This window comes from Drosophila serrata, unplaced genomic scaffold (genome assembly GCF_035046125.1).
Source record: "Drosophila serrata isolate PLE 108 unplaced genomic scaffold, ASM3504612v1 contig_26, whole genome shotgun sequence".
NCBI classification, from domain to species: domain Eukaryota; kingdom Metazoa; phylum Arthropoda; class Insecta; order Diptera; family Drosophilidae; genus Drosophila; species Drosophila serrata.
The window spans coordinates 287,608-301,560 of NW_028256924.1; the positions used below are offsets into that span (position 1 = coordinate 287,608).

Here is a 13,953-nt window from a genome sequence, read left to right on the forward strand (position 1 = left end):
TCTTAATGCAACTTTTTTCAAAATTTTCCCTTCTTTTGGTCACATATTTTGTTCTCAGTGCACGGTGCAGAGTTTTCTTGGCCGCTGGAAAAAACTGACCACAGCCATATTTGACAACGGAACGGAACGTGCTCTGGTCTTGGCCCATTCTTGGTCCCATTCTCGTTCCCATTCCGGTTAGCTTTTGCTCTGGCTCTGAGCTCTCTTAGCTCCAAGCTCTGGGTTTCAAATCAATCTCTGGAGTGGCCAGTGGAGTGGAGTGGAGATTTGCGGCCCTTTATTTACGGTTCAGCATTTTTATAGAGGTGAACGGGACACAAATTGCATCTAATGATGAATTTGCTTCACTCGAATCCAGAGCAAAATGCTCGGGAATGCCATTTCCCTCTATTTCTTCTTGTTTTTGGGGTCAGCAGCAAAGTGCCACTTGTAATTAGGGAACATTGCCGGGTTGGAGTTTTTTGGGCCATAAACATGTGGCCAGTCAGCCATCGAGGCAGCCACTTGGCTATCTGACGGCCATCAGAGGCTGTAAGGATTGGAAGGAGGCAGTCCGCACAGCCAAGTGTTCCAAGTTGCGGCCACAACAAACAAGGCAAAAGTCTTGGAAATGTGGCAAAAAAAGAAATATATATATATATTTGCTGCCAATTGCAATGCAAGAAATCTCACAGCTCGTAAATCGATGGCAGTTCCCTGTGGGAGAAGGGGCTAGGAAAATATACACTGAAAATATACATCTAGAAACGCAACAAGAAAGGCTACAATTTTAGTTAAGAGATACCTACTAGAAAGCATCTTTTAAATATTTTAAGTTTCTCTATTTATTTTACCAACTTAAACTTAGCTTTAAAATCTTCATGATATTTTCCTGCTACTATTATTTTTCCCTGTATATATATATCTTTTTTTTGGGGCGTCGCCTGGCGCGCGAATTATGCCACCAACGAGCAGGCAAGCGAATGCGAAATCTTTTCCTTTTATTTTTCTCGGCTCACTTTGGTTGTTTTCCTCCATAAACTACACTCCCCTCACAACACTTGGGTTACTACATACTATGCCTTCTGCCAAATTGCAGTTGGAACTCTTGGTCTTGGTTTTTGGAGCTCGGAACTGGCAACTGCTGCACGTGCGCCGTATCTGGAAACGAGTTTTGGCTACTTTAATTTGGCCAACCGCATGGCAGCGGCGGCAAACGAAAAAAGAAAAAGATAACTGCTGGAAAAGCTGGAAAAACCCATGCTGAAGGACATTTGGTGTCTATGGCAAATGAGGCGGAAAAACTGCGAGAAAACTGAAATTGCTTTAGACCCAAAAAATGGCTCAAAGGAAAGGTAGAAGCAAGAAAAATACAGGCAGATATGACAAGGAAAATTAAAGAGTAGGAAAGGAAGTAGATTCTTAAAGGTTACAACTAGGGGATACCTTAAGTATAAATATAATATATATTCAGGATTGAGAGACAGAATAACTCTAAGTTCTAAGTATAAAATAACACCAACTTAATCATGTAAGAAGTTGAGAGAATTTCCATAAAGTATATGAGACATTTCCTAAAAATACATAATATTTACAGGAAATTCCATGATTTCACAGGAAAAGCGAAGGCACAGGCAACAACTTAGAAAATTGTATCGAACTATCTGCAGCTTGTTTGAGTTTTACTCGCAGGCTTAGACTCCTTTCCCCTCCTCTAAGTTTCCTCTGTTTTTCCTGCTTTTCCGCTCCTTTAGCCAAAGTCAATTTTACAAGCAATGAACTCGAGATATTCTCTGCGATCCTCGTTTAACGCCGCCTCGTGCTCTCCAGTTGTTGAGTTTTGCTACATTTTTGCTGCTAGCATTTTCTTTTTTTATTCCTTTTTCCGAAGTTTCCACTAGGGCCCAGCCACGCCCACTAAATTGCCAGCATATTTGCTGCTGGGATGTGGCAGAGGCTGTGGCAGATGGAGATGCAGAGAAGAAGGCTTTTCCTTTGGCAACACGTTAAAATAGCTCAAGTGGTTGCAGCCAAGAGATAGGAGAAGAGGGGCATTCAACCTGGTCCAAACACACACACATTCGGTGCCTTTGGCACAGTTCTAAATACACAGAGAGAATTTTTCTCAAAGAAATCCCTATGAACTACGAACTAAATATGAAATTGCGTTAAAGAAAATGTCAATAAATAAATTGATATATTTGCATTGCAATATATGTGAGAAGTGACACATTAAGAAGCTATATTTCTAGTAATTTATTAAATAATTTAGTTGCTCTTTAGCTCATTACTGATTTCCCTCAGTGTTCTGTCCTGCTGTTCTGCTCAAAGACCAAGTCTCCATTTGGACATGAGGAACTTGGGGCACCTCCTCAACTAAAATCAACTCGACTGGATTCGCACCAATTGAGCTGTGATTTAAGTACGCCATAAATGGCTCAAGTGCGAGATTGAGATACTCGAACACTTCTTTGACGCATATACGGGTTTCTTACCTGCAAAAAAAGCACTGTCTATACTAAATACTATATGTTATAGGCACTGCTCAATTTGGATTTGTGCCGCAATAATGGCTAATCGTAAGTAATGGGCTCTATTTATGCTGGTATGTATCCCTCTTCCCAAAACCTCCCCGACCTTCAACATTATTATAATTATAATATCCGTTATGGAGAGACTTGAACTGTTGAATTCTGTTGGGTTCGCCACCCGCTTCAGAGCTTCAATTTAAGTAAACACACATTATATATTTATATATATGTTCTCATGCGTTTTAAAACAAATTGATGCAAACTAATGAACATAATCTAAAAACACATAACACATATACACACATATAGAGGCCGCCGGAAGTGCTTCATTGTTCGGCGTTGGGGCGTCGGAAATTGAAAAGCAACCCAAAACCGACATCAAAATTTAAATTCGCAAATAAAAACAGCAAATAAGTAAAAAACAAAGAGAGAGAGAAAGAACAACATAAAAGTGCCATTAAAAATTTAGTTAGAGGGCAGCTCAAACTCAACATTCTGGCACATGAAGGGGAAATTACATTTATGCCATGTGAGTGGTGTTTTTTTATATTCTTTTTGTTTACCCAAAATAAAATTGAACTTGTGCGGCTCAATTTGATGGCAAACACAGTCGAGTGAGCTTTTTGCACATTTTAAAACGTTTAAATAACTTTCCGGATGCTTGAGAGTCGTTGTTTGGCCGGCACCTCAATTGTTTATTTTCCAAAGGGGATTATTTTATTTATGTTATATTCCATTTTTTTTACTTAAAACGGAATGAAAAACTATCTTCGGTAAGCCCAAGTTTATATATTCTTCCGGTAAGCATTCAATTTAAGGATCAAATTGGAAATTGAACATAACTAAGCTTCAAATATTCGCATTCTTTGAATCAATATTCATATTTAAATTGTTCGACAAATCAAAGTTTAGAAATCACATAACTCAGCCAAAAATGCACTAATTTTAATTCGGAAAGTTTTCCTATGTTAGTTTTTAATAGGTTAACAAATCTGCATACCCAGTTTAAAACCTACAATTTTGGCAAATTTTTGCAAATTTTAATGATGTAACCCCTTATCATTATTTCTAAAAATAGACAAAAATTCAAAATTTTTGTTTTCTTTAAAAAATAGCTAGATCGATTCGCCTTTTAATGCTGATCAAGAATATATATGATTTAAGGGGTCGGAAATGACTCCTTTACTTTGTTTTAAGCTTCTTACTAAAACTCTAATACCCTTCATGAGTGTAAATATCGCATAAACCCAAAGCTCTTTATTTTCAAGGAAACAGTTAACTATAAACCCTTTTAAAAACTCCTCCATTAGGTTGTTTATTTTGTTTTAAAGTAGACATTTTGTTAGCTTTAAAACTTTATATATTTTTTTTCTTACTTTAGACAATTAATTATAATTAATTTAGCATGAATGTATGGTAATAAAAAGTTAAACCTGAAACCTCAAGCGGTTGACCAGACGCCAACGCCAGTGCAATTTTCCAACTGACTTTTAAAACCACTTAACTAGCAATTATTTAGGTTTTTATTTAAGCGAATTTATTGATTTTAGTGACGCATGTACAGTTTTTCATGGATTGTGGCCATTGATTTAATGTAATTACTTTCAGTTTGACAAGCACTTTATTTGTGTTTACTATAGATTTCCCTTTGTGCGGCTCGTTGTCACAACAATTGCCTTTGGCTTTTGTCCCTAACTGTAGCACTCCCCCATGGCTTGGCCACTATTGTTCATGGCAATTACCTATCGCTTTATGCAACTATCAAAGCAATGCGATATACAACATATATAATTTCACAGTCAAGGTCATTTAGAGGGTGAGCTTAGACAGTTTTGATTGGCTTTTTTGGGTAGATTCCACTCATCAAAGTTGGTTGAACCGTTCAAATTGTTAACTAGCAGAAAAAAAGGAGAAAACAAAGCCGCTTTTGTGTTCGCTTTATGTCCCCAAAAAATTAACAATTTAGTGAAAAAAACAACATAACAAATGCTTATTATCAACTAAATTTCGAAATTCGCATACAAATAAATACTTTGCAGGCTACATATTTCCAACGAAATGATATTATTTGTGGTTTTTTATTATTATTATTCATTTTTTGGTTGTCTGAAAAGTTTTGTGAATTATTTTTGTTGAAATATACCCGATAATGTTATCGAGAACTGTCCACAAACAGAAAATAAAGCCACCACTCTCATGGTGGTCATGGATACGATATTTCCCTTACGACATTTCTCCCTCTTTCTAGTATATTATATTTTCTTGCTCCATTTGCTGAATGCCTGAAGCTTTTTTTGTGCCTTTTTTTATGCATTTTAATTGAATTACTAGGGAGGCGGCGGCTGAGTGCTCCAGAGGGGGCGTCGAGGTGCTTGGAAAAACAGTTCCTGGTCGCGTGTATCGGGCATATAGCAACTCCAACCCAACTTTTGGCCATAAATCTGTAACTGTTTGCTGTACTTGACACATTTCGTAGTTGAAACTGAAGTTGCCTCGCGAAAAAAGAGGAAAAACCTATAGTGTTGCAATCAAATATTTGCGTAGGTGTCCGAACACGAGTGTCTCGCTACAGGCTTCGTGTCAATTAAAATTAAACTTTAACTAAGAAATTAATAAATATTTATGGGAGCAAGAAATAAGAGTGTGTTTAGATAAAGAAAATAGAGATAATATAGGGCTAATAAAGCTTCAATAAAGTCCTAGTTTAGGTTACTCAAGTTGCTAATTAATTCTGAACAAGATTTAACTATTTAAACTATTGATTTAACCTCAATTAAAGTATTAATTTCGTCTTACTTGATTCATGATTTAATTTTTACATATGCATTTTAATGGAATATGAAACATATAAAGAGATATGCAAGCGTATATATATTAATAAGCGTAAAGACCAACCTTAAACCAAAAGGCCACCTGAGTCAGTTATTTGCAGAAAAGCGAGCATCGCCAAAAAAAAATCAAGATATGTAAAGCATTGCAGATTGCGGCGTTGTAAATTCAATCCATGTTTATTTATATTTATATTTGTTCATCGATTTAAAGTTACATCCATCCGTGGGCGTTCGTGTCCGTAGATATTTCCATTAACAAAAATTTGTCACAGCATCGCGTTGTTTTTGTTTTAATTTTTAATTTGTTTGGTATTTAATTAAAGTAAGAAAAATAAAGACAGCACGCCAGCGGCAACACCGGAATTAATGAAAGCAAAACATATTTAATTAATAACGAGAAAATCGTGTTTACAGGCCAACGGTGTGTTGTGTGTGTGTTGATGATGATGATGTTGTTTTGTCTCTCTTATGGTAGTTGTTGTTGTTGTTGCTGTCATGCCGCATAACAATGTTCTTGGTTTATGCATGTAAATGTACTTGATATATATATATTTATATATATGTTTAGCCTATATATTTTGTACACATCACGCATACGCCATGTAAGCCCCAGCGAGCAAGGCAAATGTCATAAAACTCTTTTATTCTTATTTTTATGAATTTCATTTAATTTAAGTTTATTTTTTCGGCACACTTTATGAGGACTGCATGTTGTGGTTGAATAAAAACATGAAACACATTTGCATACAGCACAAAAAGAGGGAAATGCTCGAATATTTATTTGCAGTACATGGAATGATAGTACTATATGTTATATAGTATATGATGTGATAACAAGAGATGAGAAAGGCAGCTAATTTGTGACAAGGCAAAGTTGAAATACACTTTCCATGCTTAGAATATTCAAAAACAGCACCTATAGTGGGCTTCATTCTTTCCCTTGACATATAATCAACATATCAAACAACACATTTTTCAGTTAGTAAAATCTAAGAAAACCCCTTTAAAAGCCTGCCTTAAACACATAGTCAACTCATACATTGTTCCCTATGCCATCAAATGGTTATAAAACTTTACCACTTCATTGTGCAGGGACTCCTCCAAGCTCCATTCCCTTCTCCTAGTACAAAATTCAATCTCAGCCGGGGCCTAACCAATCCGAGGAGCAACGAGGAGGGCTCCTTCTATCGGCAGCATCTTTATGGCTGTGAACAATGGGGCTCAGGATGAAGCAGGAAGCTCCAGAGCTCTTCCTAGCTTCGAAAGGGACGAAATTATCCACAAAAGTATGTGACATTCTGGGGAGGGAACTGGGGAAAGTTAAGTTCTCACCCGAATTAACGGCTCAATGGAGGATGAGGACTGGGACACTGAGATGGAGATAGAAACCCGCGCAGATGGGTCCTGGAACTAGGTCTCCGGGCCACTTGAGTCGACGGAAAGTCGCTGAAATGATGTCGTGCGTGCGCAAACTATGCGGCGTCATTAAATCTAACGAGCGCCCGGAGATTTTGTTAAGAGAGAAAGGGGGGATGACTCCTACTACAACTACTTCTACTACCAGGACTTTGATTCTAACTTTGACTCTGTGAATACAAGTGGATTTGTGCCATGTAAAATGTCTACATTTTCGACAATTTCCTAGCAAACTTTTGACTGTTGTGTAGTTATTTCAAACCCCAGGCAAGGAGACGCTTACACATTAACTGGGCTTAATTAAGCAAGGCATTTGGCCATTAACTAGGTCTAACTGTCGCTTCTCTCTTTCTCCCCCAGTTTTAGTTGAAGATTTATTCTGTTTATTTTGTGCCAGAAATTACATCTTCAATTGATTCTAGTTGCGGGGGTCATAAATAAAGGGATTTCAAGGGTCTGCTCTCCTCCTCGCTGCTGCTGACCACACACACATTTCCCTTCCATTTGGCTAAAAGCAATTTCTCTATTCCCTTTTAGCCCACTGGCATCAAGGGGTTATCCTGTCTGTCTGCCAGACTGTCTCTCTCTCTGTCTATTTGGCTATCTCTTGCTGGAAAGTTAAGAGTTAAGAGCATTCGATTAGAAATCCCTTTTGAATTTCGCCTTAGTCGCTGCTGATTTATGGTGGAAATTCCCCTGCACTTTATCCAAGTGCGTTTGCAGTTTTACTTACTGCCAAGTTCTGTGCAGGAAACTAAAGCGAACAAAGTTGACTTTAAGTAAGGAATAAACTTTGTAGAGTTTCTTGCATAAGTAATAGCTCAATAATCTGGTAAGGAATGGTGTTTCAGGTATTTCTCACAGCCAATAAAGCTTAAATATTAAAGTATTTGATACTTTTACATCACTTTTTGATCTCTTTTATACCAAAAACTCTTAAAAATAAACCTCAAATATCCATTACAGGTTGTTTTCTTAATCATAATTCCATTATGAGTGTAGAAATCCAAATGCGGCTAAGCTTTCCATTCTGGTTTCTTATCTCCACAAGCCAAAGTTATTGACTGAACTGAACTTGAGGCCAGAGACAAAGTAAGAAACCGGCAGGTAACGCCCACCCAGAAATCCAATAAGACGCGAATACTGATCAGAAAAAGCTTCAATTTCGATTTGATTAGCAGGCGGAAGTCGAGATGCCAAAGGCCCACACACACACACTACGCAAATGCAAATTGGAGCAGTGTTAGATTGACGGCATGACTGACTGACAGTTCGAATGATGGATGGATGGTTGAAGCTCAGTATGACCCACAATGCTCTCAAAAAGTGAATTCCGCAAGAGTCTAATAATAAATTTATAAGGCCTGACGCCACTGTCAGGTGTCCCGATAAAGGCGACCGACGACCGATAAAATGTCAACTTATTGCCACCTCACACTCACGTTTGTCTTTGGTCTTTAGGATTTACTCAACAATTCTTCAGTTATCAAAGGCCTCGCAAAAAACGTAAAAGAACAATAAAGAATCAAGAGTTAGGGCCTGCAAATATTTACGCTATCGTATTCTTTATGGCAGACCCATATATAGGGTTCTATGTTTGCTTGCCGATAAGATATGCGGTCAATACGCTGATTGATATACAACTGTGGAAGCAGGAAATGTGCCAACAAACTGATATGCTTTCCACTTGAGAAAATCCAGAACCCAGAACGAGCTGGAAAACTTGGCTAATTTATGAGGGATCAATAACCGTTGTATAAAGTATGGAATAATTATGAGACCAGGCTTCCTTGAGGTCAGTTTTTTATATATTTAAAAATTTTACATAGAGAAAGAGATAATTGCTTTGATTAAAATATAAATTAAAGCACCTAAAAGGGAGTAAGCAGCCTCTATGTCCCGAGGTTCATATTACATTGCTTTACACAACATAATAACTCGAATCAAAAGGTAGAGTATTTCTATCATATCAACCGACACCTGGTTCCCACACACTTCAACCAAAATTTACAACATAATTTACTTAGCTCCAAATAAAACCCACAACAAGCCACGCCCCTCAGCAGATACTAACAAGTATAAAACACCGCCCCAAAAAAGCACACCAAAATCCAATTCCCGTCACTTGCCGGCATTATATGACCTAAACCTGAACTGACATCGAATCGGAAATCGGTATTGACCAAATCGAAAACGGAACCAGCCGGCGGCATGCAGCAATTAGCCGGAGGTCATTGCGTTGCCCGGGTCAGGACAGGTCAGCCTCCTCCAAATCGATTGCAGTTCGGTTTCAGTTTCGGCATCGCGTTCAGTTTCCGTTTGCAATTCTGCGGTTTCAATATTGAAAGTGGGCGCGGCATGAAGCGGCAACCCCCGCATTGGACAATTGACAATGTGTGTTTCGACAGCAATTTGTTCAGCAAGCAAAATTGTTATTAAATGTACACTATTGATTGGCCATTTGTTTGGCATTCATTAGCACAAGTAATCAAAGTAAAGTATGGGAAATTATGAGGGTATTACATAGGTAAAATCATTAACTCGCAGGAATGAAAGCAACTTCTTTGCTTCTAACCAATTCTATACCTCTTCTTTGACTATTAGATTTAAATATATATACTTTTATATGGCTTTATTATGGTGAACGAAACCGATAACCATCTTTTGTGAACCTTCCTTCTTGGCCAAGTTCTTTTTTTTGTATTCCTGCCTTGACAGACGACTGCCATTCAATTGTCAAATATCTTTTGGATATTTGCAGCGTCACGATTTCCGTCCAACCGAAGGCTCACGACTTCCCCCAGTTGCACAAAATTGCATTGAACTTCAAAAATTGAAACTTCACGAGGGCGCTTTTGGCCGTTCAACCATTCGAGGGCAGGGGCGTGGCCCAGTCGGCCTCGGCTTCAATGTTCAATAATGCTGGAAGGGCACGTGGCAGCTGGATAAAAATTCAATCAACAGAAAAAAACAACAGCAACAACGGGTGAAAAATTGCATTGCAATTCCAAAGTAATTGGTTTTCTGTGTCGGCTTTTCCCCAAAAAACAAAAACCTATAAGAAAAAAAGACTATGTTTAGTTTAATTGAAATTGTTGCCATTGATAAATTGATTTATTTACCAATACTCTTTAGTTAAATTTGAGATATTTATTTACTTTTAATTAAATCGATGTAAAAAGTAAACAAATATCAACTGGTCTTTGCTTTCGAGGTCACAAAATCCAAATTAATATTGAAATTATGTAATAAACGGATACACTTTCTTTTTGTTGAAGCCATGATTTTCAAGAAATGTTGCTTTTTAATACCGCTAAACTACGGATGTTACATCATCGGTGCCCTGTTCCTGAGCTTCCACGTTGGCGAACTGATAACGCATACGAGCGACACGATCTTCATAAAGAACGTCTCCCAAAAGACCTGGGGGGCCGTGGTCATGGCACCGATCCTGATGGCGGGTACCTTGGTGTCCGTAATGCTGATCTATGGCGCCGCCAAGGTGAGGTATGCCCGTAATGTCCTAATCAATTCAATCGACTCATTGCCCCTTTTCTACTTTTCCTCTTTGCACATTTCGACTGCAGCGGAAGCGAGGATTTGTCCTGCTTTGGGTAATAGTAAATGTAATCACACTCCTGCTGTATATCGCCCTGTATATAGTCTCCTTCATAAAGTCCTCGCCGCAGCCGATAATAATTGCCGTCCAGTCGGCTATCATACGTACGTTATCCCACTGAAATACCCTATCCCTTCCTAATTCTCTGTCCAACAGTTGGTCTGATATACTCAATATTGGTAGTGCATTCATTTTACGGGTACCTGTCGACGGTGGAGCACGAGGACGTCATCTGAGGTCACTGTCATACCATGCCATATGTAACTGTATAGTTTCATAGTTTTCAAATTAAATTATGCCCAGTGACTTCGTAATTCTTCAAATAAATATATGATCTTTTAACCAGATCGATCTAGTATTCTGATTTTACGTTGTCAACAACCAGGAACGGGGCTGATTCTCTCTAACCAAAATCGTAACTGGATGAAGAAACACTACGCATCCAAACGTACATTGAAATTGTATCAACCGAATATATATCAACAAGAATTGTGTAACTTTTGGGTCGCCTAAGAGAAGAAGATTGACCTATCGCCATGGCCTGCCACTGTTGGTATCTCAGACAAATCGTCACCAGATGCTGCCTGTGCTACAAGCTACGCTTTGGGGTTTTACTAATCGGATGCATCTTTCTAACCTGGTTCCTCTATCTGACCTTTGGCACCGGCTTCATGATGGAATGCATCTTCCCCAATGAGTACCAGAAGGCAAATAATCCAGCACCGGCAGCCCTTAAAACCACCATGGTGTTTTCCTTCTTCGGGATCGTAGCAGCTGCCATGCTCTGCATTGGAGTACATAATGTGAGTTTTATAGATCTATTATGATCTACTATTTTATTATAATATTCCTTCACCTCTTTTTCGTAGAACAACGAAATGTTATTCCTGCCCTTTTTGGTCTTTGCGCCCATTTGGATAATTGTTCATATTCTGGTATTGATTGTATACTCCTTTAAATTGGTAATAATCCTACTAACGGTCCTGACCATATGTGAGTTTTTAACATATATTATCCAATATATTAATAGTCTCATGATGTATCCTTATAGTACTTTTAATCTACGCCTGGATAGTGGTATGGTCGTACTACGTTGAACTGCTCTTTGCCTACGAATGTGAACTCCAGCCTGGCTATATGTAGATAACCTTAAGATTTTAATGGCATAACCTACAGTATGGATTTACTTGAATTTTACAAAATTAACATGTAAATTCGGCATAAGCATTCATGAGTTTATTAAAATGTTTTAAAAACTAGCTCAGTTATTCCATAGAGTGGAAACTAGCTATTCTAATCTGATATTCTTAATTGAAAAGTCCCTAATTGTATATTTTCCGTTTAGTAAGTTTCTGGCACATGCTTGGCATGCTCTTTTCGAGCTGCTCTATATAGTATAGTATAATGCACTTAAGAGGGAGAGACAATGATAATCACATCCGCAGAATGTAATGTAATGTAATGATTTTAATGACAGTGACCGACATATGTACATACCTTCGGCAGCGAGGCAAGCACCTGCTGCTTGACATCCCAGACGAGACGCTCCGATGGGAACTGCAGGCACTTGTAGACATTCAGCTCCGGCACATGGATCCGCACCAGCAGCCATCCGTCCCGGGGCTCCGGTGGCGGCTCATCGTCAAACGCACCCGGCCCGGACATGGCGTCCGTGTTGGCCGGGTTCTGTTTGACCTTGGGCGTTGGTGGGTGGTACGTCGTAATTTTGGCGGCTTTCTTTCACCCACAAAAAAGGAAAAAAGGAACGAGCGAAGCCCCTTTTTTAATGTTCCTTCTCAAAGTTTGTGTGTTCCTTTAGGGAACTTATTTTTCTAAAATTTATTATTTGCTTATTCACTTTGTTGTTGTTTTTCTTATTTTTTATTGGCAATTTATTTGATGGGTCGACTGGCTTGAGCCTTCTGATATCCGTTTGGCTTGGACATTTCGCTGAGGATTTTTCGTTGAGTCAGTCGCATGATGGTTCTACAAAAATAAATAATTATAGATTAAGATTAGTAGGGAAATACATAAATATATACCATACATCATTTATTTATCACAACTTGATTTAATGACAAAAAGTTTACCATAAAATATGATAATGGCAACTGAAAGATGCTTCCGGTATGCCATTTAAAATAAGTTTTATGGAATTGTTAATGCTACAGAGCCAATTAAGTCATAAATTTGCACTCTTCCTTTGCATTTGCATGGGAAAATTATTCACACACATGTGCATAATGGACCAAATAAACTCGTTTCCACACAGAGCACTTAGCGTTGGAAAACTTAATTTGCAAATAGGTTAAAAAAAAAAAAAGAAAAACCTCAACTCTAGTCAGTCAATTGGCCACCATGTCTACACATGTCGGAAAACTGAAAACTAAAGACAAGGAGACGTGGAAAACTGCAAGAGACCCTCGTAAAATTCGTCAAAGTGAAAAGAAAACACACAAAAGCCGCAGCAAAACATTCCATCGTCGTTGATTACTGTTTGATATTGACATTTTATGGCTGCACCACATTTGAATTGCAGTTGCAACTGCAATTATGCACAAATTAAATTCACACGAAGGAAATGGGGGGCTGTTTGTGTGCGGCCGGAAAATGTGTGCCAAAGCGACCCGCTGACAGTTGTCGCTTTTTGCCATAAGGTGAGGGGGGGAGGTGGGGGAAAAGCGGCATGGAACGGCTGTGGGCGGAACGGGTTAAACACCAACAAGCAACACTGCAAGTCTGCACTTTGTCGCATTTAATTGCGAGCGTGTTGATTGCATTCAACTAGTTAGTGCTGGCAAACCTGTGGTGGGAGGGGGGAAAACCAGTGGAAAATGGAAACGCTTGCCGGAGAAAGATAAATCCTAATTGAGGACAAAAGTTGCGGGTGCCGCCAATGAAAGATAAAAAGGTTGCGCCAAATGAAAAGCCATTACCAAGACAAGGGTTTGTCCCAGATAAGGGGAAAGAAAGAGGAAAAAGAAACATGTTAACCTAAAAATTGTAGGGAAAAATAAAATTATAATGAAAGATTATACTTGAAATTTATAATATAAGTGTGATTTATATATATCATTTATCATTCAAATCTAGATTAGGTCTTTTGATTATTTGTTATCACTTTGTTTTGATATGCTTTTTAAATACAGCTTCACTTTTTAAACCAAATAACCTTATCTTGAATACCCCAGAAATTAACTTGCAATTATTGCTGACTTATTAATAATTCTCTCTTTCCGATAATGTTGCTTTCCATAAATTATAATTTAATCTCTACACGTATGATTTATTTATATTTTATTTATAGAGTATTACCTCCTCTCTCTTTGTGATACAAAATAGGCTTATGATACAGCTTGTAAAAAATTTGTTTAAACAATAAACTCTGTCATAAATTCAGGCTTATCGCTGGCTTTTCTTTGAAAATTTTTCGCCTGGTTCAGTGCCCCCATTTTCACGCTGAACAAACAAACAAACAAAAGTAATATATGTCACGGTCAGAAAACTTCACCGGAATACATAAATTAAGCACATCAATAAAAGTAAATACGATAAATGAAGATTGCCTTTAAACAAG

The 13,953-nt window shown here is 38.1% G+C and overlaps 3 protein-coding genes across 22 annotated transcripts in view; 2 read left to right on the forward strand and 1 right to left on the reverse strand.

Annotated features, from left to right (window-relative positions):
* Prosap (SH3 and multiple ankyrin repeat domains prosap) overlaps nucleotides 1-13,953 on the reverse strand; it is a 75,699-nt gene that overhangs the window by 25,251 nt on the left and 36,495 nt on the right. For 8 of the 16 annotated variants that reach the window (XM_086831397.1, XM_086831341.1, XM_086831346.1 and 5 more), the window contains 2 exons: nucleotides 11,874-12,362; nucleotides 5,406-5,423 (listed from right to left, as the gene is read on the reverse strand). In XM_086831397.1, the coding sequence (XP_086687523.1) occupies nucleotides 5,406-5,423; nucleotides 11,874-12,041 (186 nt within the window). In that variant the 5' untranslated portion in view covers nucleotides 12,042-12,362. The remainder of the gene's footprint in view (nucleotides 1-5,405; nucleotides 5,424-11,873; nucleotides 12,363-13,953) is intronic. The other 8 variants (XM_086831405.1, XM_086831377.1, XM_086831412.1 and 5 more) reach the window with 1 other exon arrangement.
* LOC110179284 (uncharacterized) lies at nucleotides 6,648-10,860 on the forward strand. 5 transcript variants are annotated; one of them, XM_086831428.1, is made up of 4 exons: nucleotides 6,648-10,259; nucleotides 10,345-10,480; nucleotides 10,533-10,613; nucleotides 10,723-10,860. In XM_086831428.1, the coding sequence occupies exons 1-3, from the start codon at nucleotides 10,038-10,040 to the stop codon at nucleotides 10,610-10,612; spliced, it is 438 nt and encodes a 145-aa protein (XP_086687554.1). In that variant the 5' UTR covers nucleotides 6,648-10,037; the 3' UTR covers nucleotide 10,613; nucleotides 10,723-10,860. The 5 variants fall into 5 exon arrangements, 4 of the variants coding, with proteins under 4 accessions (XP_086687554.1, XP_086687568.1, XP_020802432.2 ...); XM_086831442.1 differs by having other exon boundaries at nucleotides 10,560-10,613; XR_015271319.1 differs by having other exon boundaries at nucleotides 6,648-10,264; nucleotides 10,533-10,723.
* On the forward strand, nucleotides 10,853-11,635 carry LOC110179283 (uncharacterized). The gene is made up of 3 exons (XM_020946771.2): nucleotides 10,853-11,179; nucleotides 11,246-11,369; nucleotides 11,428-11,635. Exons 1-3 carry the CDS (start codon nucleotides 10,913-10,915, stop codon nucleotides 11,517-11,519), a joined length of 483 nt encoding a protein of 160 aa, XP_020802430.2. The 5' UTR covers nucleotides 10,853-10,912; the 3' UTR covers nucleotides 11,520-11,635.

Excerpts from the sequence above, each read along its gene's own strand:
- LOC110179284 (XM_086831428.1), top strand. The coding sequence starts at position 10,038 with ATGATTTTCAAGAAATGTTGCTTTTTAATACCGCTAAACTACGGATGT. Across the intron at positions 10,260-10,344 it reads TGATCTATGGCGCCGCCAAG|CGGAAGCGAGGATTTGTCCT; the intron begins GTGAGGTATGCC and ends TTTCGACTGCAG. Across the intron at positions 10,481-10,532 it reads CGTCCAGTCGGCTATCATAC|TTGGTCTGATATACTCAATA; the intron begins GTACGTTATCCC and ends TCTGTCCAACAG.
- LOC110179283 (XM_020946771.2), top strand. The coding sequence starts at position 10,913 with ATGGCCTGCCACTGTTGGTATCTCAGACAAATCGTCACCAGATGCTGC. Across the intron at positions 11,180-11,245 it reads TCTGCATTGGAGTACATAAT|AACAACGAAATGTTATTCCT; the intron begins GTGAGTTTTATA and ends TCTTTTTCGTAG. Across the intron at positions 11,370-11,427 it reads ACTAACGGTCCTGACCATAT|TACTTTTAATCTACGCCTGG; the intron begins GTGAGTTTTTAA and ends GTATCCTTATAG.